The 26,708-nt window shown below is 44.2% G+C and overlaps 1 protein-coding gene across 3 annotated transcripts in view; it reads left to right on the top strand.

Annotated features, from left to right (window-relative positions):
- The first annotated feature begins 2,575 nt into the window (after positions 1 to 2,575).
- cct8 (chaperonin containing TCP1, subunit 8 (theta)) overlaps positions 2,576 to 26,708 on the top strand; it is a 35,771-nt gene continuing 11,638 nt past the window's right edge. Inside the window, exons 1-6 of one of the 3 annotated variants that reach the window (XM_038983890.1) lie at positions 2,576 to 2,729; positions 4,695 to 4,785; positions 5,679 to 5,758; positions 5,942 to 6,091; positions 6,608 to 6,788; positions 12,862 to 12,923. In XM_038983890.1, coding sequence (XP_038839818.1) covers positions 2,670 to 2,729; positions 4,695 to 4,785; positions 5,679 to 5,758; positions 5,942 to 6,091; positions 6,608 to 6,788; positions 12,862 to 12,923 — 624 coding nt within the window. In that variant the 5' untranslated portion in view covers positions 2,576 to 2,669. The remainder of the gene's footprint in view (positions 2,730 to 4,694; positions 4,786 to 5,678; positions 5,759 to 5,941; positions 6,092 to 6,607; positions 6,789 to 12,861; positions 12,924 to 26,708) is intronic. The other 2 variants (XM_038983888.1, XM_038983889.1) reach the window with 2 other exon arrangements.

The raw sequence follows: 26,708 nt of genomic DNA, 5'->3' as shown, positions 1-26,708 counted from the left end.
CTAACTAAGATTGACTTTAGATGCAGTATACCTATAGTTAGCTAACTAAGATTTACTTTAGATGCAGTATAACTTTAGCCAGCTAACTAAGATTGACTTTAGATGCAGTATAACTTTAGCCAGCTAACTAAGATTGACTTTAGATGAAGTATAACTTTAGCCAGCTAACTAAGATTGACTTTAGATGCAGTATACCTATAGTTAGCTAACTAAGATTTACTTTAGATGCAGTATAACTTTAGCCAGCTAACTAAGATTGACTTTAGATGCAGTATAACTTTAGCCAGTAAACTAAGATTGACTTTAGATGCAGTATAACTTTAGCCAGCTAACTAAGATTGACTTTAGATGTAGTATAACTTTAGCCAGCTAACTAAGATTGACTTTAGATGTAGTATAACTTTAGCCAGCTAACTAAGATTGACTTTAGATGCAGTATAACTTTAGCCAGCTAACTAAGATTGACTTTAGATGTAGTATAACTTTAGCCAGCTAACTAAGATTGACTTTAGATGCAGTATAACTTAAGCCAGCTAACTAAGATTGACTTTAGATGCAGTATAACTTTAGCCAGCTAACTAAGATTGACTTTAAATGTAGTATAACTTTAGCCAGCTAACTAAGATTGACTTTAGATGCAGTATAACTTTAGCCAGCTAACTAAGATTGACTTTAGATGCAGTATAACTTTAGCCAGCTAACTAAGATTGACTTTAGATGCAGTATAACTTTAGCCAGCTAACTAAGATTGACTTTAGATGCAGTATAACTTTAGCCAGCTAACTAAGATTGACTTTAGATGCAGTATAACTTTAGCCAGCTAACTAAGATTGACTTTAGATGCAGTATAACTTTAGCCAGCTAACTAAGATTGACTTTAGACGCAGTATAACTTTAGCCAGCTAACTAAGATTGACTTTAGATGCAGTATAACTTTAGCCAGCTAACTAAGATTGACTTTAGATTGCAGTATAAATTTATTCATCTCCCTTGCTGTCTATCCTGTTACATGTTGAAAGAAATTGCATGTGTTCACGCACTGTGTCAAGTCGTGTGGAGAGTTCTAGAACGACGCTAGACCGCAAAATATTTTCCTCCCCGTTTTTATTTTTTTTGCATCAAATCTCGAGAAATTGCAAGTGTTCACACTATTATCTGGTGACCAATTGTGGTTACCACTATGTGAAATCAATTAGCAATAACCACTAGTCATTATGTATGGTTGGTTATTGTGTATGGTTATCGTGCATCATACATGTCATTTAGATGTTTATACTTTACAAACACACCTTTTATTTCTGTAGTTCTCAAAATCCATATATAGTAGACAAACCGGTTCAAACCAGTTCAAAATCTCTAGGTTTACCAAATGGTTAAGTGATTTATCTTTAAGCGCAGTTGTATTAAGTGATGGTCAAATGTATTTAAACAAATGAGAAGAGAATCATATAAAAGGTACTGTGAGCATTGCATTGTGAATGGCAATGACTTTATATGAAAGGTATTTCTAGATAAAACACTGATTAGATTTGGTGAAAAAGTTACTGTGTGATTTTGTGTGTTGTACTTAGTCAATTGAAAAGTTTAGGGGGGAAAAAACTAGAATTTTGATGATCTGTTAAGAGTTTTCTACCAAGAGTTGTGAAATTTTACCTGTAAAACTGTAAAACACTGGACACTTCCCGTTTCACACTGTGTATTTAAATGCTGTATAACTCATTCTAGTACTTCTTCTACTACTGCATTTTAGTTACACTGTTTATACACACCACATATTTATTTATATACTGGATTATTGACACAGCTTATATCTACTGCTGTACATACCATTCTTAGTGTATCTACTGCTGTACATACCATTCTTAGTGTATCTACTGCTGTACATACCATTCTTAGTATATCTACTGCTGTACAAACCATTCTTAGTATATCTACTGCTGTACATACCATTGTTAGTATATCTACTGCTCTACATACCATTCTTAGTATATCTACTGCCCTACATACCATTCTTAGTATGTCTACTGCTCTACATACCATTCTTAGTATATCTACTGCCCTACATACCATTCTTAGTATATCTACTGCTGTGCATACCATTCTTAGTATATCTTATGTAAATGAATCCGGTGTACATAGGTATAATTTGCATTTGGATTACTGTTACAGTGCTATTTTGGTTGTTAATTAGATTTGTTCTGACTTTTCTTGATCTTTCATTTGTATTTGTATTTTTTTCAAATGTTTAATGTTTTGTGTACTTGATAGGTGCTAGCTAGCTGCACCCACTATAACATCTGCTAAACTACATGCGACCAGTACACTTTGATTTGATTTTGATTCATCAGTCCATCCATAGTTTAAACAAAAGAAGAACATTAGCTTACTGGAAAACTAAAGATTGTGTCCATAAAACAATAGTTGTTAACATGTATGGCCCGTCTGTATTAACAATGAGAGTCAGAGAGAGCAGTGTTGAGTTCACTGGAGACATTATTTTTTTCTCCCGAAAACGCCAAATGTAATGTATGTCCTCAGCATCCCTCCGTAGTTGTGGACGCCTTTTTGACAGAGCTCCTCCCGATCTCTCTTCTGGCTTTGTGCAACTACCGAACCCCACGCTGCCGCTAACACATCTTGGATACAGGGGTTGCTAAAACAACATAAAAATGGCTATGCACGTACCGAAAGCACCGGGCTTCGCCCAAATGTTGAAGGATGGCGCAAAGGTAAGATTAACAAATGTTAAAATGAACACAAAACCTTAAGCAAAAGAGTGGTACTGTGACTGGGGAAGTTCAGGTACGCACTGTGTCAAGTCATGTGGAGAGTTCTAGAAAGCCGCAAGGCCGCGAAATATTTTCCTCCCTGTTTTTTTTTTTTGTTGCATCAAACCTCGCTACCGAGGTACTTTTCATCTTGCTTTTGGAAATTGCTTAAAATGTCTCAGTTGTAATTGTCGTGGAAAGCTTTTCTATGTATTTAGTGGATGGAATAAAAATGCGTTTTACGAATTGCCAACATGTGGTTGGTTGCTATGATGTGTTAGCTAGTAGCTAGCTAACTAGCCTCAGCATCTTAACTGGCTAGTCAACGGCATCTGATTTAGGTAGCATAGTTAACGGTTAGCTACCTAGCGTCCCATGCGGGCTGTCATTCATTCATACAAAGATGAACTCACTTCATAATAATCTGTCTTGTTGTTTTTATATTTAGATGACCACAACAATAATTTAAGAAAAGTAGTTTGGCTACTGTCGACTTTTTGTCTGCATCTACTATTATCTTGTCACTGCGTAGTTGATAGCTACTGTAGTGAGCTAAGATGAGGACGTTGTCACTTAAATTAGTTACCACAGCCACAAAATCAAAAACGGGTTATCCTAAAAATGTACGAAAACAAAAATAAGCGTTGTGGTCTTAAGGTTAGGCATAATGTTAGGAGTGCGGTTAAGGTTAAAATAAGATTTTAATAAGATAAGTTGTGGAAATAGGCGGAGTTTAGCTATCATTATTACTTGCCCCTACAATTGTTAGCCTCCTCAGCCAGCTAACATTAATAGCCTCCTTGCTAACGTTAGTGAATGGGATTAGTAGCTAGCTAGTTTCCAGAAGATACACTACACTTACGCTGGTTTACACTGAGCTACACTGGGTTCATGATTACATTAAGACGCCATGGTGCCGTACCTCAATGCAGGGATGGGATATGCCATTGTACTCAATTGTACCATTAGCCACACTGGTAACGTTACATCGATAAGATTGAAATACTGATATTTTTCCTAGAAAACAGCCATTTTCATCCCATCTAGCAATAGCCACCCAAGCCATTTTTGTAACGGCAGTGTCAATCTATTCCAGTCTAGGCTATTCCTTTGTTCAACGTGTCTTCTGCTAGTTAGCATGACGAAAAAGGCTGTTTTCCGGGAAACATGCAGCATTTCAATCGTCTCGATGGAGCCGTGTTGATAAAGATACAATTTGGAGTACAGTGGCATATCGGTACGTTTTCCCGACCCATATTGCGGCATGCTGCACAGTGTCTTGATGTATCCATGATTTGCGTTCAGACCCCATTGCAGCTCAGTGTAAACAAGCTTAAGGGTATGGTTCGTATCTTCTGGCCTAGTTAAAAACAGGTATAAAAATTATATATTCTGGCAAGCATCACAGATTAGCAGCGCTACTGGTCAGATTAGTGCCTAATAAGGCATTCCCTCAAAGAACTGCAGGTCTCACTCTCTCAACTGGTTTTACATAAATACAATAATGAACTAACAATCAGAAATGTCAAATTCAGACGTATCCATAGATACCGTTTTTTTTGCCTCTGGTATTGTTCCGTGTTAAATCCTCAATGGGAAATAGTTAGCTAGCTAATATGCACAAGTAGTACAAATATTTGTTCTTCAATCAAAATCCAGTCTTTCACTATCCTTGTTTTGGAAATAAGTTATTTTCTTGTACTGTGTATTTGTATCGTAGCGTAAGCATTTTACAATACATGAGTCATTTAGTAGACTGTTATCCAGAGCCACTTACAGTAGTGAGTGTACAAATGTATCGTGCTTTTTCTTACTGGGCATGGGGAGTAATGTAAAAGTCCTGGGATTTTTTATGTGTGTAAGAGTGGGGGGGAAATGTACTGACTACCGTTTTTTTTTTTTTTTTTTTGCTTGGTCATCCTCCAGCATTACTCTGGTCTGGAAGAAGCCGTGTTCAGGAACATTCAAGCCTGTAAGGAACTGGCTCAGACTACACGCACTGCCTATGGACCCAACGGTGAGACCTGTCTGTCTGTGTCTGTGTCTGTCTGTCTCTTCGTCTGTCTGTCTCTGTGACCACACACACCGCCAATAGACGTGACGGTAAGACCTGGCTGTATCTCTCCCTGATTGCCTGTCCTTTCTCTTTTGTTAGACCACACACACCCTAACATGTTGACCACAGCGCTCACATTGCGTGCGTGAGAGTTGCAAAAATAAATGTACACGTGTTATTCATTCACTTCATCCAAACTGCTCGCACGTGTCAAAGGATCGTCTGCGTGGCCAGGCGCTAAAATACAACTTAGGTCTATTTTTGAGGCTTGGCGCTCTGCAACTCCAGCCTCTCCCATCTCCTCATTGGTTTTTAGGAGCATTTACCCAAGTGGGTGATTGAAAGAAGAACTGAGGTCCACACTCTAATCCAGTTGGTGGTGGTAAGGAACCTTAAAGTTGGTTGCTAACCGCCATATAAAGTCCGAAGAAGAAGCCTGAAGGAGGAGAGATTACAAGAAACTAACTAACCCCTTTTGTCTGTGGGTTTTTTGTCCGAGTAGAGGACCTTGTGCATTTTCAGGTATCCCAGGACAAATTAGCTAGCAACAGCAAGCTAGCTAGCTAAATGGCTGTGAATGTTTCCTGTGTTTTTCAACCTGTCCCCAAATTTAATATAGTTGGTTCAGAGTTGGTTTTGATATTTCAACCCGCGTGTCCTGATCGCGTCTGGTGTGGATGGGGCCAAATCTACATGCGAGCACACGCCCTGTCTAGTCAGCGTGTAAGGACCCAATGTCTGACTCTGTCTGTCTGTCTGTCTGACTCTGTCTGTCTGACTGTCTGTTAGTGTCAACTCTGTCCTAAATGAGATATTGTTTTCTTGACATTCTCCTTTTTCTGTTTAATCTTCAGGCATGAACAAGATGGTGATCAATCACCTGGAGAAGCTGTTTGTGACCAACGATGCTGCTACCATTCTCAGAGAGCTGGAGGTGAGACAGTCTGCTCACCCAGTAGTTCTTATGGACTGGAGTTAGATGAAGACTCCTGGAATGGTCATAAACCTTCCTAAGACGATGGTCGTCGGGCTTCGTAACCTGGTCGTCGGGCTTCGTAACCTGGTCGTCGGCCTTCATAATTTAACCGTTCCCTGTGTGTGGTTGTTCTTCCTCCAGGTGCAGCACCCAGCAGCCAAGATGGTCGTGATGGCGTCCCACATGCAGGAGCAGGAGGTGGGGGACGGAACCAACTTTGTCCTGGTGTTCGCTGGAGCACTGCTGGAGCTGGCTGAGGAGCTGCTGCGCATGGGGCTTTCTGTGTCAGAGGTACACACACTAGCTGTGTTTCCATTACAAAGTTTGTATAGAAAATAGTGGAGACGATTGCCTACTAGGGTGCGTTTCCATTTAAATATATTGTGTTTATAAAAAACAGCTGGACATAATGACTTCAACCCGTAAAATAAATAAATATATATATACAATTATCGTTTATTTGAAAACAGTTTTCTATCATTTATCGCAATAAAGTTAGACAAAAGATAAATCCGCCCCCGTCAAACAGATCAAAAGTGTTCTGTCTCTCTTAAACATTTATCCTAGATCTGCCCGTTTTTTCCATTTTAATGTCGCAATGATTATTTATGCTACATTGCTTTTGTCAAATAATCCTGAATCCCGTAGGGACACCCGCACACAGCTGTCCCGTAGGAACACCCGCACACCGCTGTCCCGTAGGGACACGCAATAAAAAACGGCAAAGTTCAGGACAAATGGACAAGGACCTGTATGTACCTGTTTGACAAGGACTTCCCTGACACACCTTGTGTGTGTCTCTCCCAGGTGATTGAGGGATATGAGCTGGCGATGAAGAAGAGTCTGGAGCTCCTCCCAGAGTGCGTGTGCGCGTCGGCCAAGAACCTTCACGATGTAGAGGAGGCCACCGCTATGATCCGCCCGGCCATCATGTCTAAGCAGTACGGCAACGAAGACTTCCTGGCCAACCTCATCGCCCAGGCCTGCGGTAAGAGACACGAGCTGTGTTCGAATACCCGTACTAACATACTGTCTACCTCATACTTAATGAATACCCATACTAACATACTGTACACTATATACTTAATGAATACCCATACTAACATACTGTATACTACATAATGAATACCCGTACTAACATACTGTACACTACATACTTAATGAATACCCGTACTAACATACTGTATACTATATACTTAATGAATACCCATACTAACATACTGTATACTATATACTTAATGAATACCCATACTACCATACTGTACACTACATACTTAATGAATACCCGTACTAACATACTGTATACTATATACTTAATGAATACCCATACTAACATACTGTATACTACATACTTAATGAATACCCGTACTAACATACTGTCTACTACATACTTAATGAATACCCATACTAACATACTGTATACTACATAATGAATACCCATACTACCATACTGTACACTACATACTTAATGAATACCCGTACTAACATACTGTATACTATATACTTAATGAATACCCATACTAACATACTGTATACTACATACTTAATGAATACCCGTACTAACATACTGTATACTATATACTTAATGAATACCCATACTAACATACTGTATACTACATACTTAATGAATACCCGTACTAACATACTGTCTACTACATACTTAATGAATACCCATACTAACATACTGTATACTACATAATGAATACCCATACTACCATACTGTACACTACATACTTAATGAATACCCGTACTAACATACTGTATACTATATACTTAATGAATACCCATACTAACATACTATATACTACATACTTAATGAATACCCGTACTAACATACTGTCTACTACATACTTAATGAATACCCATACTACCATACTGTACACTACATACTTAATGAATACCCGTACTAACATACTGTATACTACATACTTAATGAATACCCGTACTAACATACTGTATACTACATACTTAATGAATACCCGTACTAACATACTGTATACTACATACTTAATGAATACCCGTACTAACATACTGTATACTACATACTTAATGAATACCCATACTAACATACTGTATACTACATACTTAATGAATACCCGTACTAACATACTGTATACTACATACTTTTTTTTTTTTTTACTTTTTTTTTTTTAAATAAATTTTATCCCCTTTTCTCCCCAATTTTCGTGGTATCCAATCGCTAGTAATTACTATCTTGTCTCATCGCTACAACTCCCGTACGGGCTCGGGAGAGACGAAGGTCGAAAGCCATGCGTCCTCCGAAGCACAACCCAACCAAGCCGCACTGCTTCTTTAACACAGCGCGCCTCCAACCCGGAAGCCAGCCGCACCAATGTGTCGGAGGAAACACCGTGCACCTGGCACCTTGGTTAGCACGCACTGCGCCCGGCCCGCCACAGAAGTCGCTGGAGCGCGATGAGACAAGGATATCCCTACCGGCCAAACCCACCCTAACCCGGACGACGCTAGCCCAATTGTGCGTCGCCCCACGGACCTCCCGGTCGCGGCCGGCTGCGACAGAGCCTGGGCGCGAACCCAGAGACTCTGGTGGCGCAGTTAGCACTGCGATGCAGTGCCCTAGACCACTGCGCCACCCGGGAGGCCCTGTATACTACATACTTAATGAATACCCGTACTAACATACTGTATACTACATACTTAATGAATACCCGTACTACCATACTGTATACTACATACTTAAAGAATACCCGTACTAACATACTGTATACTACATACTTAATGAATACCCGTACTAACATACTGTATACTACATACTTAATGAATACCCGTACTAACATACTGTATACTACATACTTAATGAATACCCGTACTAACATACTGTATACTACATAATGAATACCCATACTACCATACTGTATACTACATACTTAAAGAATACCCGTACTAACATAATGTATACTACATACTTAATGAATACCCGTACTACCATACTGTATACTACATACTTAACCTGTTATGGCTGCAGCCCGACACCGGTACACTTATGACAACATCCAGCTCAAGTGCAGGGCGCGAAATTCAAAAGATATTTTTTAAAAATATTTAACTTTCACACATTAACAAGTCCAATACAGCATATGAAAGGTACACATCTTGTGAATCAAGCCAACATGTCCGATTTTTAAAATGTTTTACAGGGAAGACAAAATATGTAAATCTATTAGCTAACCACGTTAGCAAAAGACACCACTTTTCTTACTCCATCAGTTTTTTACTCCATCACTAGCTATCACAAATTCGACCAAATAAAGAAATAAATAGCCACTAACCAAGAAAAAACTTCATCAGATGACAGTCTGATAACATATTTATGTATAGCATATGTTTTGTTCGAAAAATTTGCATATTTCAGGTATAAATCATAGTTTACATTGCAGCTACAATCAGAAATTGCACCGAAAGCAGCCATAATATTTACAGACACCAACGTCAAATACCTAATTACTCATCATAAAACATTTCTGAAAAATACATAGTGTGCAGCAATTGAAAGACAGGCATCTTGTGATTCCAGACAATATTTCCGATTTATTAAATGTTTTACAGCGAAAACAAAATGTAGCGCTATATTAGCGTAGCCACAATAGCCAGAAACACTTGGGCGCCCACGACCAGTTGACATGCACGACAGATATATGAAATAACATCATAAATTGGGTCTTACTTTTGCTGATCTTTCATCAGAATGTTGAACAAGGTGTCCTTTGTCCAGATGAGTCGTTGTTTGGATTCAGAACGGCAAATTTCCCTCTTCACTTAGCATTGGCACTAGCCGAGTGGCACGGAACTCTCCAACGTAAACACAGTCAGAGAACGCAACACGGCAAAACTCCCGAAAAAATTTCAATAATCTGATTAAACTATATTGAAAAAACATACATTACGATGATATGGTCACATGTATCAAATAATATCCGAGCCGGAGATAGTTGTCATCCATTACGGCAGCAAAACAGAAGGCAATCGCACTTCCAAGTCGCGCGCTTCAGAGTACCGGAAGTGGACGGTCACGTCAAAGAAATAGCTTTTATTCCACCCCAGACCAAGATAAACACAAAATTTCTTCTCTCACATCATCTTGACACCCAGAGGAAGGCGTATGGAGTGTACGTAGATTCCTACGTGTCATGACCATGTATAGGCAGGAAGTTGAAGAGAGCATATATTTCTGACATTCTACTTCCTGGTCAGGGAAAGTGCTGCCAAAGGAGTTCTGTTTCACTCAGAGAAATAATTCCAACGGTTTTAGAAACTAGAGTGTTTTCTATCCAATAATAATAATAATATCCATATTGTACGAGCAAGAATTGAGTACGAGGCCGTTTGAAATGGGCACGATTTCACTGGCTACTCAATACTTTCCCTTGCAGCCATAATGAATACCCGTACTAGCATACTGTATACTTAATGAGTGTATATACTATTCATTCATTTTAGTATACTGTAAACTCTCTTCACCGGTCTACCCGAAGTTGATGCTGTTGCTATGCAACCTCTTGCAAGCTTGTTAGCGTAACAAATGATTAGCTAAACATTTGACAATTTCATGTGTGTTCGTAAATTCAGTCTGTAGTGCCAGAGTGCGCTCTTGGCGTTTGTAAATCCAGAGTGATGTCAGATTTGTCCGTTTGTAAATCCAGAGTGATGTCAGATTTGTCCGTTTGTAAATCCAGAGTGATGTCAGATTTGTCCGTTTGTAAATCCAGAGTGATGTCAGATTTGTCCGTTTGTAAATCCAGAGTGATGTCAGATTTGTCCGTTTGTAAATCCAGAGTGATGTCAGATTTGTCCGTTTGTAAATCCAGAGTGATGTCAGATTTGTCTGTTTGTAAATCCAGAGTGATGTCAGATTTGTCCGTTTGTAAATCCAGAGTGATGTCAGATTTGTCCGTTTGTAAATCCAGAGTGATGTCAGATTCGTCAGTTTGTAAATCCAGAGCGTTGTCAGATTGTTAATTCTGAGTGTTTTGCTCTCGGAGCGCCCACTGGACGCTCTGGCTAAGGACTAGAGTTGATCCGACCGTTCAACGTCAGTCAAGCACCCAAGCTAACTGGCTAACGTTAATGTTGGCTAACTGGCTAACGTTGGCTAACTGGCTAGCTACATCCAGACACCAATAAGAGAACACCTCACTCAGACCATTTTTCTCTCCCTAGCAGAGCTGGTTATCCAGAGCTTTGGTGATTTATTTCGCTTTTTTTTGCTGGCGTTGGCCGTATTCAACGGTGCGCGAGAGAAATCGGAGTAGATGGCCAGAATGAACCATGTCCATTGAAACGCACAGCGGCTATACCACTTAGCTAAGACTGATGTGAATAATCAAGTCAATAAACGTTGGGTTGTTAGATAACATATAGTTAATATAACTGGCAAGTTCGACGTATTAGTAGCCAACTAACGAGGCAGCTAGCTAACATACCGGTACATGCTGCTGTAAGGATAGAGTAGCTAACAAATTGTCAGCCAACATAATGTGTTACTTATTTAAAAAGTAATTTATTACATAACATTTTCTTAACATTTTGTCGTTAGTTCAATGAATTTGTATTTGCTCTCGTCAGACTTCATATTTTCTTCAAATCTGAAAACGTTGCGAAGCCACGCCCATTTTCTGAATTATTGCATTATGGGCCATAAAAGTACAGAAATAGTGTCCTCTTCGTATTTTAGCGATTTTAATGACATTTTGGCGTACTAACTATCCATACTATGACCAATAAGCATACTATATACTCAATTCACGTCATATAGTGTGATTAATAAGTATTCGAACACAGCTATGGACAAATCGGTAGAGAATTGATCAATTAAGATTTATTTGCGATTTAGTCTACAGCAGTGGTGGTCAATGTCGGTCCTGGAGGGCCAAAACACTTTTGGTTGTCATCCTCTCCTTCTAGTCAGGAGGCTGTTTCAGACCTGGGACACCAGGTCAGTGCAGTGAACTACCAGGTAGAATAAAAAAAAACTGCAGTGTTTCGGCCCTCCAGGATCGAACTGGTCAGGTCAGAGTATTTGATTGAACCGTTATTTAACTAGGCAAGTCGGTCAAGAACAAATTCTTATTTACAATGACGGCCGAACCCTAACCCGGATGACGCTAGGCCAATTATGCGCCGTCCTATGGGACTCACAATCACGGCCTAGAATCGAACCGGGGTCTGTAGTGACGCCTCTAGCACTGAGATGCTGTGCCTTAGGCCGCTGCGGTACTCTGGAGCCCGGTTCTGGTGACCGTTCACGTACCGTTTTTGTCACACGGCCCTTCTCCCGACAGGCGACACTAACTAAAGCTGCCAGTCGGTAGCAAGAAGCTTTTTCGTAGCCGCTATTAATTAAGTAGTAGATTATCTAATGCCCATTAAACAGTCATTAAGCTGGAATTGTGTAGTAATGTGACTAGGAGATGTGTGTTAACCAGTAGGTGTTGTTCCAAAACTCAGCTCCTCACTACTCAAATTACAACATCAATACTGACTTATGTTACCATTTCATGTACATGGAGTAAATAACTAGTGAAACAACGTATTATTGAGTTGAACTTTTTAAGATGGTGATGAATACTGTTGCTTTTCCCCCCCCCCCATGAGGTTGCGGGGATATACTGCCATCTGGTGGCGACCAGTAACAATTGCATAATCTGAACTATTTACAAGTTGATGGACCTTGAACATACATTTTAGTTCTTGGAAAAACTACTTGAAAGTCGTTGAATTTGACTTGCCACGGACGTGTTGAGGTGTGAATATAAGAAAGAGGTTTTTGTGCAGCACACTCTGAAAATGTGCCTATTTTCAATCGCTTTACGGGGGAAAAAATTGTTTACACGCAATTGAATACCCAATACCCACGCATTTTTTCCCCCCCAGGCCCTAACCAGTCTGCATCACTGCAATTGGCTTTGATGGGAATGAAGAAAACAAGGATTTAGATGGCCGGTAACGTTTTTAGGCACAGCCAATGTATCAAATATATAGGATGTTGATTTTTATTGTTATGGTGATTTTTGTCGTTCTAGTCTCCATCTTCCCTGAGTCTGGTAACTTCAGTGTGGACAACGTCAGAGTTTGCAAGATCCTGGTGAGTGTCCTTAACTACAATGCTACAGTACTCTGTCTCATATGTCTCGGTCTGCCTGTGTGTTGCTTTTGTCAATCTGTGGTTTTTATTTGATTGGTCTAATCTGTCTCGGGTCAAGCTAGACATCTGAATTTTCTAAATGCAGACATTTAAAAAAAAAAAATCTGCGTTTTTAAACCATTTCCAGCTTTAGATTGAAGTCAAGTGTTTTTTTTTTTTGTGTTTTTTTTTTTGTTTCAGGGGAAGGATCAGGGACGTGCTGCTATATGCATTTTCTAAAGGAAAATAACTTATTTTTTAAAATCCGATGACTAAGTGCAACTCTATTTGACTAGCAGCCGCAAGTAAATATTTTTTTGCTAAAACGATTGCCTGGTCATTTATGTTTTGCTTGAAGTTAATCTTGGATTTTACCCGAGAAAGGGAAGCTAGACAGCAGTCGGAGAGCTGTCGGGTGATAGAATGCCCATTGGGGAATTCTCATTGGAGTTTAGAAGCAGAAATTACAACGGTATTTTAGATGTGCGTTTACAAAACACAGCAAGATATTACTTGTGCATTTTATCTGCCTTAATGCGACGCCTGGTGTGTTGGGGGTCTGTTACACGCTAGACTTGTTATGGTTGGGGGTCTGTAACACGCTAGACTTGTTATGGTTGGGGGTCTGTAACACGCTAGACTTGTTATGGTTGGGGGTCTGTTACACGCTAGACTTGTTATGGTTGAAGGTCTGTTACACTGCTAGACTTGTTATGGTTGAGGGTCTGTTACACGCTAGACTTGTTATGGTTGAAGGTCTGTTACACTGCTAGACTTATGGTTGGGGGTCTGTTACACGCTAGACTTATGGTTGGGGGTCTGTTACACGCTAGACTTGTTATGGTTGGGGGTCTGTTACACGCTAGACTTATTATGGTTGAAGGTCTGTTACACTGCTAGACTTATGGTTGGGGGTCTGTTACACGCTAGACTTGTTATGGTTGGGGGTCTGTTACACGCTAGACTTGTTATGGTCGGGGGTCTGTTACACGCTAGACTTGTTATGGTTGAAGGTCTGTTACACTGCTAGACTTGTTATGGTCGGGGGTCTGTTACACGCTAGACTTATGGTTGAGGGTCTGTTACACGCTAGACTTGTTATGGTTGGGGGTCTGTTACACGCTAGACTTATTATGGTTGAAGGTCTGTTACACTGCTAGACTTATGGTTGGGGGTCTGTTACACGCTAGACTTATGGTTGGGGGTCTGTTACACGCTAGACTTATGGTTGGGGGTCTGTTACACGCTAGACTTATGGTTGGGGGTCTGTTACACGCTAGACTTATGGTTGGGGGTCTGTTACACGCTAGACTTGTTATGGTTGGGGGTCTGTTACACGCTAGACTTGTTATGGTTGGGGGTCTGTTACACGCTAGACTTGTTATGGTTGGGGGTCTGTTACACGCTAGACTTGTTATGGTTGGGGGTCTGTTACACGCTAGACTTATGGTTGGGGGTCTGTTACACGCTAGACTTATGGTTGGGGGTCTGTTACACGCTAGACTTATGGTTGGGGGTCTGTTACACGCTAGACTTATGGTTGGGGGTCTGTTACACGCTAGACTTATGGTTGGGGGTCTGTTACACGCTAGACTTATGGTTGGGGGTCTGTTACACGCTAGACTTATGGTTGGGGGTCTGTTACACGCTAGACTTATTATGGTTGAAGGTCTGTTACACTGCTAGACTTATGGTTGGGGGTCTGTTACACGCTAGACTTATGGTTGGGGGTCTGTTACACGCTAGACTTATGGTTGGGGGTCTGTTACACGCTAGACTTATGGTTGGGGGTCTGTTACACGCTAGACTTATGGTTGGGGGTCTGTTACACGCTAGACTTGTTATGGTTGGGGGTCTGTTACACGCTAGACTTGTTATGGTTGGGGGTCTGTTACACGCTAGACTTGTTATGGTTGGGGGTCTGTTACACGCTAGACTTGTTATGGTTGGGGGTCTGTTACACGCTAGACTTATGGTTGGGGGTCTGTTACACGCTAGACTTATGGTTGGGGGTCTGTTACACGCTAGACTTATGGTTGGGGGTCTGTTACACGCTAGACTTATGGTTGGGGGTCTGTTACACGCTAGACTTATGGTTGGGGGTCTGTTACACGCTAGACTTATGGTTGGGGGTCTGTTACACGCTAGACTTATGGTTGGGGGTCTGTTACACGCTAGACTTATGGTTGGGGGTCTGTTACACGCTAGACTTATGGTTGGGGGTCTGTTACACGCTAGACTTATGGTTGGGGGTCTGTTACACGCTAGACTTATGGTTGGGGGTCTGTTACACGCTAGACTTATGGTTGGGGGTCTGTTACACGCTAGACTTATGGTTGGGGGTCTGTTACACGCTAGACTTATGGTTGGGGGTCTGTTACACGCTAGACTTATGGTTGGGGGTCTGTTACACGCTAGACTTATGGTTGGGGGTCTGTTACACGCTAGACTTGTTATGGTTGGGGGTCTGTTACACGCTAGACTTGTTATGGTTGGGGGTCTGTTACACGCTAGACTTATGGTTGGGGGTCTGTTACACGCTAGACTTATGGTTGGGGGTCTGTTACACGCTAGACTTATGGTTGGGGGTCTGTTACACGCTAGACTTATGGTTGGGGGTCTGTTACACGCTAGACTTATGGTTGGGGGTCTGTTACACGCTAGACTTATGGTTGGGGGTCTGTTACACGCTAGACTTATGGTTGGGGGTCTGTTACACGCTAGACTTATGGTTGGGGGTCTGTTACACGCTAGACTTATGGTTGGGGGTCTGTTACACGCTAGACTTATGGTTGGGGGTCTGTTACACGCTAGACTTATGGTTGGGGGTCTGTTACACGCTAGACTTATGGTTGGGGGTCTGTTACACGCTAGACTTATGGTTGGGGGTCTGTTACACGCTAGACTTATGGTTGGGGGTCTGTTACACGCTAGACTTATGGTTGGGGGTCTGTTACACGCTAGACTTATGGTTGGGGGTCTGTTACACTGCTAGACTTGTTATGGTTGGGGGTCTGTTACACTGCTAGACTTGTTATGGTTGGGGGTCTGTTACACGCTAGACTTATGGTTGGGGGTCTGTTACACGCTAGACTTATGGTTGGGGGTCTGTTACACGCTAGACTTGTTATGGTTGGGGGTCTGTTACACTGCTAGACTTGTTATGGTTGGGGGTCTGTTACACTGCTAGACTTATGGTTGGGGGTCTGTTACACGCTAGACTTATGGTTGGGGGTCTGTTACACGCTAGACTTATGGTTGGGGGTCTGTTACACGCTAGACTTATGGTTGGGGGTCTGTTACACGCTAGACTTATGGTTGGGGGTCTGTTACACGCTAGACTTATGGTTGGGGGTCTGTTACACGCTAGACTTATGGTTGGGGGTCTGTTACACTGCTAGACTTATGGTTGAGGGTCTGTTACACGCTAGACTTATGGTTGGGGGTCTGTTACACGCTAGACTTATGGTTGGGGGTCTGTTACACGCTAGACTTATGGTTGGGGGTCTGTTACACGCTAGACTTATGGTTGGGGGTCTGTTACACGCTAGACTTATGGTTGGGGGTCTGTTACACGCTAGACTTGTTATGGTTGGGGGTCTGTTACACTGCTAGACTTGTTATGGTTGGGGGTCTGTTACACTGCTAGACTTGTTATGGTTGGGGGTCTGTTACACTGCTAGACTTGTTATGGTTGGGGGTCTGTTACACGCTAGACTTATGGTTGGGGGTCTGTTACACGCTAGACTTATGGTTGGGGGTCTGTTACACGCTAGACTTGTTATGGTTGGGGGTCTGTTACACTGCTAGACTTGTTATGGTTGGGGGTCTGTTACACTGCTAGACTTGTTATGGTTGGGGGTCTGTTACACGCTAGACTTATGGTTGGGGGTCTGTTACACGCTAGACTTATGGTTGGGGGTCTGTTACACGCTAGACTTATGGTTGGGGGTCTGTTACACGCTAGACTTATGGTTGGGGGTCTGTTACACGCTAGACTTATGGTTGGGGGTCTGTTACACTGCTAGACTTGTTATGGTTGGGGGTCTGTTACACTGCTAGACTTATGGTTGAGGGTCTGTTACACGCTAGACTTATGGTTGAGGGTCTGTTACACGCTAGACTTATGGTTGGGGGTCTGTTACACGCTAGACTTATGGTTGGGGGTCTGTTACACGCTAGACTTATGGTTGGGGGTCTGTTACACGCTAGACTTATGGTTGGGGGTCTGTTACACGCTAGACTTATGGTTGGGGGTCTGTTACACGCTAGACTTATGGTTGGGGGTCTGTTACACTGCTAGACTTGTTATGGTTGGGGGTCTGTTACACTGCTAGACTTATGGTTGAGGGTCTGTTACACGCTAGACTTATGGTTGGGGGTCTGTTACACGCTAGACTTATGGTTGGGGGTCTGTTACACGCTAGACTTATGGTTGGGGGTCTGTTACACGCTAGACTTATGGTTGGGGGTCTGTTACACGCTAGACTTATGGTTGGGGGTCTGTTACACGCTAGACTTATGGTTGGGGGTCTGTTACACGCTAGACTTATGGTTGGGGGTCTGTTACACTGCTAGACTTGTTATGGTTGGGGGTCTGTTACACTGCTAGACTTATGGTTGGGGGTCTGTTACACGCTAGACTTATGGTTGGGGGTCTGTTACACGCTAGACTTGTTATGGTTGGGGGTCTGTTACACTGCTAGACTTGTTATGGTTGGGGGTCTGTTACACGCTAGACTTATGGTTGGGGGTCTGTTACACGCTAGACTTATGGTTGGGGGTCTGTTACACGCTAGACTTATGGTTGGGGGTCTGTTACACGCTAGACTTATGGTTGGGGGTCTGTTACACGCTAGACTTATGGTTGGGGGTCTGTTACACTGCTAGACTTGTTATGGTTGGGGGTCTGTTACACTGCTAGACTTATGGTTGAGGGTCTGTTACACGCTAGACTTATGGTTGAGGGTCTGTTACACGCTAGACTTATGGTTGGGGGTCTGTTACACGCTAGACTTATGGTTGGGGGTCTGTTACACGCTAGACTTATGGTTGGGGGTCTGTTACACGCTAGACTTATGGTTGGGGGTCTGTTACACGCTAGACTTATGGTTGGGGGTCTGTTACACGCTAGACTTATGGTTGGGGGTCTGTTACACGCTAGACTTATGGTTGGGGGTCTGTTACACGCTAGACTTATGGTTGGGGGTCTGTTACACGCTAGACTTATGGTTGGGGGTCTGTTACACGCTAGACTTATGGTTGAGGGTCTGTTACACGCTAGACTTATGGTTGAGGGTCTGTTACACGCTAGACTTGTTATGGTTGAGGGTCTGTTACACGCTAGACTTATGGTTGAGGGTCTGTTACACGCTAGACTTATGGTTGGGGGTCTGTTACACGCTAGACTTATGGTTGGGGGTCTGTTACACGCTAGACTTATGGTTGAGGGTCTGTTACACGCTAGACTTGTTATGGTTGAGGGTCTGTTACACGCTAGACTTGTTATGGTTGGGGGTCTGTTACACGCTAGACTTATGGTTGGGGGTCTGTTACACGCTAGACTTGTTATGGTTGGGGGTCTGTTACACGCTAGACTTATGGTTGGGGGTCTGTTACACGCTAGACTTATGGTTGGGGGTCTGTTACACGCTAGACTTGTTATGGTTGGGGGTCTGTTACACGCTAGACTTATGGTTGAGGGTCTGTTACACGCTAGACTTATGGTTGGGGGTCTGTTACACGCTAGACTTATGGTTGGGGGTCTGTTACACGCTAGACTTATGGTTGGGGGTCTGTTACACTGCTAGACTTATGGTTGGGGGTCTGTTACACGCTAGACTTATGGTTGGGGGTCTGTTACACGCTAGACTTATGGTTGGGGGTCTGTTACACGCTAGACTTATGGTTGAGGGTCTGTTACACGCTAGACTTATGGTTGAGGGTCTGTTACACGCTAGACTTATGGTTGAGGGTCTGTTACACGCTAGACTTGTTATGGTTGAGGGTCTGTTACACGCTAGACTTGTTATGGTTGAGGGTCTGTTACACGCTAGACTTATGGTTGGGGGTCTGTTACACGCTAGACTTATGGTTGGGGGTCTGTTACACGCTAGACTTATGGTTGGGGGTCTGTTACACGCTAGACTTATGGTTGAGGGTCTGTTACACGCTAGACTTGTTATGGTTGGGGGTCTGTTACACGCTAGACTTGTTATGGTTGGGGGTCTGTTACACGCTAGACTTATGGTTGGGGGTCTGTTACACGCTAGACTTGTTATGGTTGAGGGTCTGTTACACGCTAGACTTATGGTTGGGGGTCTGTTACACGCTAGACTTATGGTTGAGGGTCTGTTACACGCTAGACTTGTTATGGTTGGGGGTCTGTTACACGCTAGACTTATGGTTGAGGGTCTGTTACACGCTAGACTTATGGTTGGGGGTCTGTTACACGCTAGACTTATGGTTGGGGGTCTGTTACACTGCTAGACTTATGGTTGGGGGTCTGTTACACGCTAGACTTATGGTTGGGGGTCTGTTACACGCTAGACTTATGGTTGGGGGTCTGTTACACGCTAGACTTGTTATGGTTGGGGGTCTGTTACACTGCTAGACTTGTTATGGTTGGGGGTCTGTTACACGCTAGACTTATGGTTGGGGGTCTGTTACACGCTAGACTTGTTATGGGTGGGGGTCTGTTACACGCTAGACTTGTTATGGTTGAGGGTCTGTTACACGCTAGACTTATGGTTGGGGGTCTGTTACACGCTAGACTTATGGTTGAGGGTCTGTTACACGCTAGACTTATGGTTGGGGGTCTGTTACACGCTAGACTTATGGTTGGGGGTCTGTTACACGCTAGACTTATGGTTGGGGGTCTGTTACACGCTAGACTTATGGTTGGGGGTCTGTTACACGCTAGACTTATGGTTGGGGGTCTGTTACACGCTAGACTTATGGTTGAGGGTCTGTTACACGCTAGACTTATGGTTGAGGGTCTGTTACACGCTAGACTTATGGTTGAGGGTCTGTTACACGCTAGACTTGTTATGGTTGAGGGTCTGTTACACGCTAGACTTATGGTTGGGGGTCTGTTACACGCTAGACTTATGGTTGGGGGTCTGTTACACGCTAGACTTATGGTTGGGGGTCTGTTACACGCTAGACTTATGGTTGGGGGTCTGTTACACGCTAGACTTATGGTTGGGGGTCTGTTACACGCTAGACTTATGGTTGGGGGTCTGTTACACGCTAGACTTGTTATGGTTGGGGGTCTGTTACACGCTAGACTTGTTATGGTTGGGGGTCTGTTACACGCTAGACTTATGGTTGGGGGTCTGTTACACGCTAGACTTATGGTTGAGGGTCTGTTACACGCTAGACTTATGGTTGGGGGTCTGTTACACGCTAGACTTGTTATGGTTGGGGGTCTGTTACACTGCTAGACTTGTTATGGTTGGGGGTCTGTTACACGCTAGACTTATGGTTGGGGGTCTGTTACACGCTAGACTTATGGTTGGGGGTCTGTTACACGCTAGACTTATGGTTGGGGGTCTGTTACACGCTAGACTTATGGTTGGGGGTCTGTTACACGCTAGACTTATGGTTGGGGGTCTGTTACACTGCTAGACTTGTTATGGTTGGGGGTCTGTTACACTGCTAGACTTATGGTTGGGGGTCTGTTACACGCTAGACTTATGGTTGAGGGTCTGTTACACGCTAGACTTATGGTTGGGGGTCTGTTACACGCTAGACTTATGGTTGGGGGTCTGTTACACGCTAGACTTATGGTTGGGGGTCTGTTACACGCTAGACTTATGGTTGGGGGTCTGTTACACGCTAGACTTATGGTTGGGGGTCTGTTACACGCTAGACTTGTTATGGTTGGGGGTCTGTTACACGCTAGACTTATGGTTGGGGGTCTGTTACACGCTAGACTTATGGTTGGGGGTCTGTTACACGCTAGACTTGTTATGGTTGGGGGTCTGTTACACGCTAGACTTATGGTTGAGGGTCTGTTACACGCTAGACTTATGGTTGGGGGTCTGTTACACGCTAGACTTATGGTTGGGGGTCTGTTACACGCTAGACTTATGGTTGGGGGTCTGTTACACTGCTAGACTTATGGTTGGGGGTCTGTTACACGCTAGACTTATGGTTGGGGGTCTGTTACACGCTAGACTTATGGTTGGGGGTCTGTTACACGCTAGACTTATGGTTGAGGGTCTGTTACACGCTAGACTTATGGTTGAGGGTCTGTTACACGCTAGACTTATGGTTGGGGGTCTGTTACACGCTAGACTTATGGTTGGGGGTCTGTTACACGCTAGACTTATGGTTGGGGGTCTGTTACACGCTAGACTTATGGTTGAGGGTCTGTTACACGCTAGACTTGTTATGGTTGGGGGTCTGTTACACGCTAGACTTGTTATGGTTGGGGGTCTGTTACACGCTAGACTTATGGTTGGGGGTCTGTTACACGCTAGACTTGTTATGGTTGAGGGTCTGTTACACGCTAGACTTATGGTTGAGGGTCTGTTACACGCTAGACTTATGGTTGGGGGTCTGTTACACGCTAGACTTATGGTTGGGGGTCTGTTACACTGCTAGACTTATGGTTGGGGGTCTGTTACACGCTAGACTTATGGTTGGGGGTCTGTTACACGCTAGACTTATGGTTGGGGGTCTGTTACACGCTAGACTTGTTATGGTTGGGGGTCTGTTACACTGCTAGACTTGTTATGGTTGGGGGTCTGTTACACGCTAGACTTATGGTTGGGGGTCTGTTACACGCTAGACTTGTTATGGTTGGGGGTCTGTTACACGCTAGACTTGTTATGGTTGAGGGTCTGTTACACGCTAGACTTATGGTTGGGGGTCTGTTACACGCTAGACTTATGGTTGAGGGTCTGTTACACGCTAGACTTATGGTTGGGGGTCTGTTACACGCTAGACTTATGGTTGGGGGTCTGTTACACGCTAGACTTATGGTTGGGGGTCTGTTACACGCTAGACTTATGGTTGGGGGTCTGTTACACGCTAGACTTATGGTTGGGGGTCTGTTACACGCTAGACTTATGGTTGAGGGTCTGTTACACGCTAGACTTATGGTTGAGGGTCTGTTACACGCTAGACTTATGGTTGAGGGTCTGTTACACGCTAGACTTATGGTTGAGGGTCTGTTACACGCTAGACTTGTTATGGTTGAGGGTCTGTTACACGCTAGACTTATGGTTGGGGGTCTGTTACACGCTAGACTTATGGTTGGGGGTCTGTTACACGCTAGACTTATGGTTGGGGGTCTGTTACACGCTAGACTTATGGTTGAGGGTCTGTTACACGCTAGACTTGTTATGGTTGGGGGTCTGTTACACGCTAGACTTGTTATGGTTGGGGGTCTGTTACACGCTAGACTTGTTATGGTTGGGGGTCTGTTACACGCTAGACTTATGGTTGGGGGTCTGTTACACGCTAGACTTATGGTTGAGGGTCTGTTACACGCTAGACTTATGGTTGGGGGTCTGTTACACGCTAGACTTGTTATGGTTGGGGGTCTGTTACACGCTAGACTTATGGTTGAGGGTCTGTTACACGCTAGACTTATGGTTGGGGGTCTGTTACACGCTAGACTTATGGTTGGGGGTCTGTTACACGCTAGACTTATGGTTGGGGGTCTGTTACACGCTAGACTTATGGTTGGGGGTCTGTTACACGCTAGACTTATGGTTGGGGGTCTGTTACACGCTAGACTTGTTATGGTTGGGGGTCTGTTACACTGCTAGACTTGTTATGGTTGGGGGTCTGTTACACGCTAGACTTATGGTTGGGGGTCTGTTACACGCTAGACTTGTTATGGGTGGGGGTCTGTTACACGCTAGACTTGTTATGGTTGAGGGTCTGTTACACGCTAGACTTATGGTTGGGGGTCTGTTACACGCTAGACTTATGGTTGAGGGTCTGTTACACGCTAGACTTGTTATGGTTGGGGGTCTGTTACACGCTAGACTTATGGTTGAGGGTCTGTTACACGCTAGACTTATGGTTGGGGGTCTGTTACACGCTAGACTTGTTATGGTTGGGGGTCTGTTACACTGCTAGACTTGTTATGGTTGGGGGTCTGTTACACGCTAGACTTATGGTTGGGGGTCTGTTACACGCTAGACTTATGGTTGGGGGTCTGTTACACGCTAGACTTGTTATGGTTGGGGGTCTGTTACACGCTAGACTTATGGTTGAGGGTCTGTTACACGCTAGACTTATGGTTGGGGGTCTGTTACACGCTAGACTTGTTATGGTTGGGGGTCTGTTACACTGCTAGACTTGTTATGGTTGGGGGTCTGTTACACGCTAGACTTATGGTTGGGGGTCTGTTACACGCTAGACTTATGGTTGGGGGTCTGTTACACGCTAGACTTATGGTTGGGGGTCTGTTACACGCTAGACTTGTTATGGTTGGGGGTCTGTTACACTGCTAGACTTGTTATGGTTGGGGGTCTGTTACACGCTAGACTTATGGTTGGGGGTCTGTTACACGCTAGACTTGTTATGGGTGGGGGTCTGTTACACGCTAGACTTGTTATGGTTGAGGGTCTGTTACACGCTAGACTTATGGTTGGGGGTCTGTTACACGCTAGACTTATGGTTGAGGGTCTGTTACACGCTAGACTTGTTATGGTTGGGGGTCTGTTACACGCTACACTTATGGTTGAGGGTCTGTTACACGCTAGACTTATGGTTGGGGGTCTGTTACACGCTAGACTTGTTATGGTTGGGGGTCTGTTACACTGCTAGACTTGTTATGGTTGGGGGTCTGTTACACGCTAGACTTATGGTTGGGGGTCTGTTACACGCTAGACTTATGGTTGGGGGTCTTACACGCTAGACTTGTTATGGTTGGGGGTCTGTTACACTGCTAGACTTGTTATGGTTGGGGGTCTGTTACACGCTAGACTTGTTATGGTTGGGGGTCTGTTACACGCTAGACTTATGGTTGGGGGTCTGTTACACGCTAGACTTGTTATGGTTGGGGGTCTGTAACACGCTAGACTTGTTATGGGTGGGGGTCTGTTACACGCTAGACTTGTTATGGGTGGGGGTCTGTTACACGCTAGACTTGTTATGGTTGGGGGTCTGTTACACGCTAGACTTATGGTTGGGGGTCTGTAACACGCTAGACTTGTTATGGGTGGGGGCCTGTAACACGCTAGACTTATGGTTGGGGGTCTGTTACACGCTAGACTTGTTATGGTTGGGGGCCTGTAACACGCTAGACTTGTTATGGTCGGGGGCCTGTAACACGCTAGACTTGTTATGGTCGGGGGCCTGTAACACGCTAGACTTGTTATGGTCGGGGGCCTGTAACACGCTAGACTTGTTATGGTCGGGGGTCTGTTACACGCTAGACTTGTTATGGTCGGGGGCCTGTAACACGCTAGACTTGTTATGGTCGGGGGCCTGTAACACGCTAGACTTGTTATGGTCGGGGGCCTGTAACACGCTAGACTTGTTATGGGTGGGGGCCTGTAACACGCTAGACTTGTTATGGTCGGGGGCCTGTAACACGCTAGACTTGTTATGGTCGGGGGTCTGTTACACGCTAGACTTGTTATGGTCGGGGGCCTGTAACACGCTAGACTTGTTATGGGTGGGGGCCTGTAACACGCTAGACTTGTTATGGGTGGGGGCCTGTTACACGCTAGACTTGTTATGGTTGGGGGTCTGTTACACGCTAGACTTGTTATGGTTGGGGGTCTGTTACACGCTAGACTTGTTATGGTTGGGGGTCTGTTACACTGCTAGACTTGTTATGGTTGGGGGTCTGTTACACTGCTAGACTTGTTATGGTTGGGGGTCTGTTACACTGCTAGACTTGTTATGGTTGGGGGTCTGTTACACTGCTAGACTTGTTATGGTTGGGGGTCTGTTACACTGCTAGACTTGTTATGGTTGAGGGTCTGTTACACGCTAGACTTGTTATGGTTGAGGGTCTGTTACACGCTAGACTTATGGTTGAGGGTCTGTTACACGCTAGACTTGTTATGGTTGGGGGTCTGTTACACTGCTAGACTTATGGTTGAGGGTCTGTTACACGCTAGACTTATGGTTGAGGGTCTGTTACACGCTAGACTTGTTATGGTTGGGGGTCTGTTACACGCTAGACTTGTTATGGTTGGGGGTCTGTTACACTGCTAGACTTATGGTTGGGGGTCTGTTACACTGCTAGACTTATGGTTGGGGGTCTGTTACACGCTAGACTTATGGTTGAGGGTCTGTTACACGCTAGACTTGTTATGGTTGGGGGTCTGTTACACTGCTAGACTTGTTATGGTTGGGGGTCTGTTACACGCTAGACTTATGGTTGGGGGTCTGTTACACTGCTAGACTTGTTATGGTTGGGGGTCTGTTACACGCTAGACTTGTTATGGGTGGGGGTCTGTTACACGCTAGACTTGTTATGGTTGGGGGTCTGTTACACGCTAGACTTGTTATGGTTGGGGGTCTGTTACACTGCTAGACTTATGGTTGGGGGTCTGTTACACTGCTAGACTTATGGTTGAGGGTCTGTTACACGCTAGACTTATGGTTGAGGGTCTGTTACACGCTAGACTTGTTATGGTTGGGGGTCTGTTACACTGCTAGACTTGTTATGGTTGGGGGTCTGTTACACGCTAGACTTATGGTTGGGGGTCTGTTACACTGCTAGACTTGTTATGGTTGGGGGTCTGTTACACGCTAGACTTGTTATGGGTGGGGGTCTGTTACACGCTAGACTTGTTATGGTTGGGGGTCTGTTACACGCTAGACTTGTTATGGTTGGGGGTCTGTTACACGCTAGACTTGTTATGGTTGGGGGTCTGTTACACGCTAGACTTGTTATGGTTGGGGGTCTGTTACACGCTAGACTTGTTATGGTTGGGGGTCTGTTACACGCTAGACTTGTTATGGGTGGGGGTCTGTTACACGCTAGACTTGTTATGGGTGGGGGTCTGTTACACGCTAGACTTGTTATGGGTGGGGGTCTGTTACACGCTAGACTTGTTATGGTTGGGGGTCTGTAACACGCTAGACTTGTTATGGTTGGGGGTCTGTTACACGCTAGACTTGTTATGGTTGGGGGTCTGTTACACGCTAGACTTGTTATGGTTGGGGGTCTGTTACACTGCTAGACTTGTTATGGTTGGGGGTCTGTTACACGCTAGACTTGTTATGGTTGAGGGTCTGTTACACGCTAGACTTGTTATGGTTGAGGGTCTGTTACACGCTAGACTTATGGTTGGGGGTCTGTTACACGCTAGACTTATGGTTGAGGGTCTGTTACACGCTAGACTTGTTATGGTTGGGGGTCTGTTACACGCTAGACTTATGGTTGGGGGTCTGTTACACGCTAGACTTATGGTTGGGGGTCTGTTACACGCTAGACTTATGGTTGGGGGTCTGTTACACGCTAGACTTGTTATGGTTGGGGGTCTGTTACACTGCTAGACTTATGGTTGGGGGTCTGTTACACGCTAGACTTATGGTCGGGGGTCTGTTACACGCTAGACTTGTTATGGTCGGGGCCCTGTTACACGCTAGACTTGTTATGGTCGGGGGTCTGTTTCACGCTAGACTTGTTATGGTCGAGGGTCTGTTACACGCTAGACTTGTTATGGTCGGGGGTCTGTTACACGCTAGACTTGTTATGGTTGGGGGTCTGTTACACTGCTAGACTTGTTATGGTTGGGCGTCTGTTACACGCTAGACTTA

Source organism: Salvelinus namaycush, unplaced genomic scaffold, assembly GCF_016432855.1.
Source record: "Salvelinus namaycush isolate Seneca unplaced genomic scaffold, SaNama_1.0 Scaffold199, whole genome shotgun sequence".
NCBI classification, from domain to species: Eukaryota; Metazoa; Chordata; class Actinopteri; order Salmoniformes; family Salmonidae; genus Salvelinus; species Salvelinus namaycush.
The sequence above is the reverse complement of the archived record's forward strand: the minus strand, read 5'-3'. Positions and strand labels throughout refer to the sequence as shown.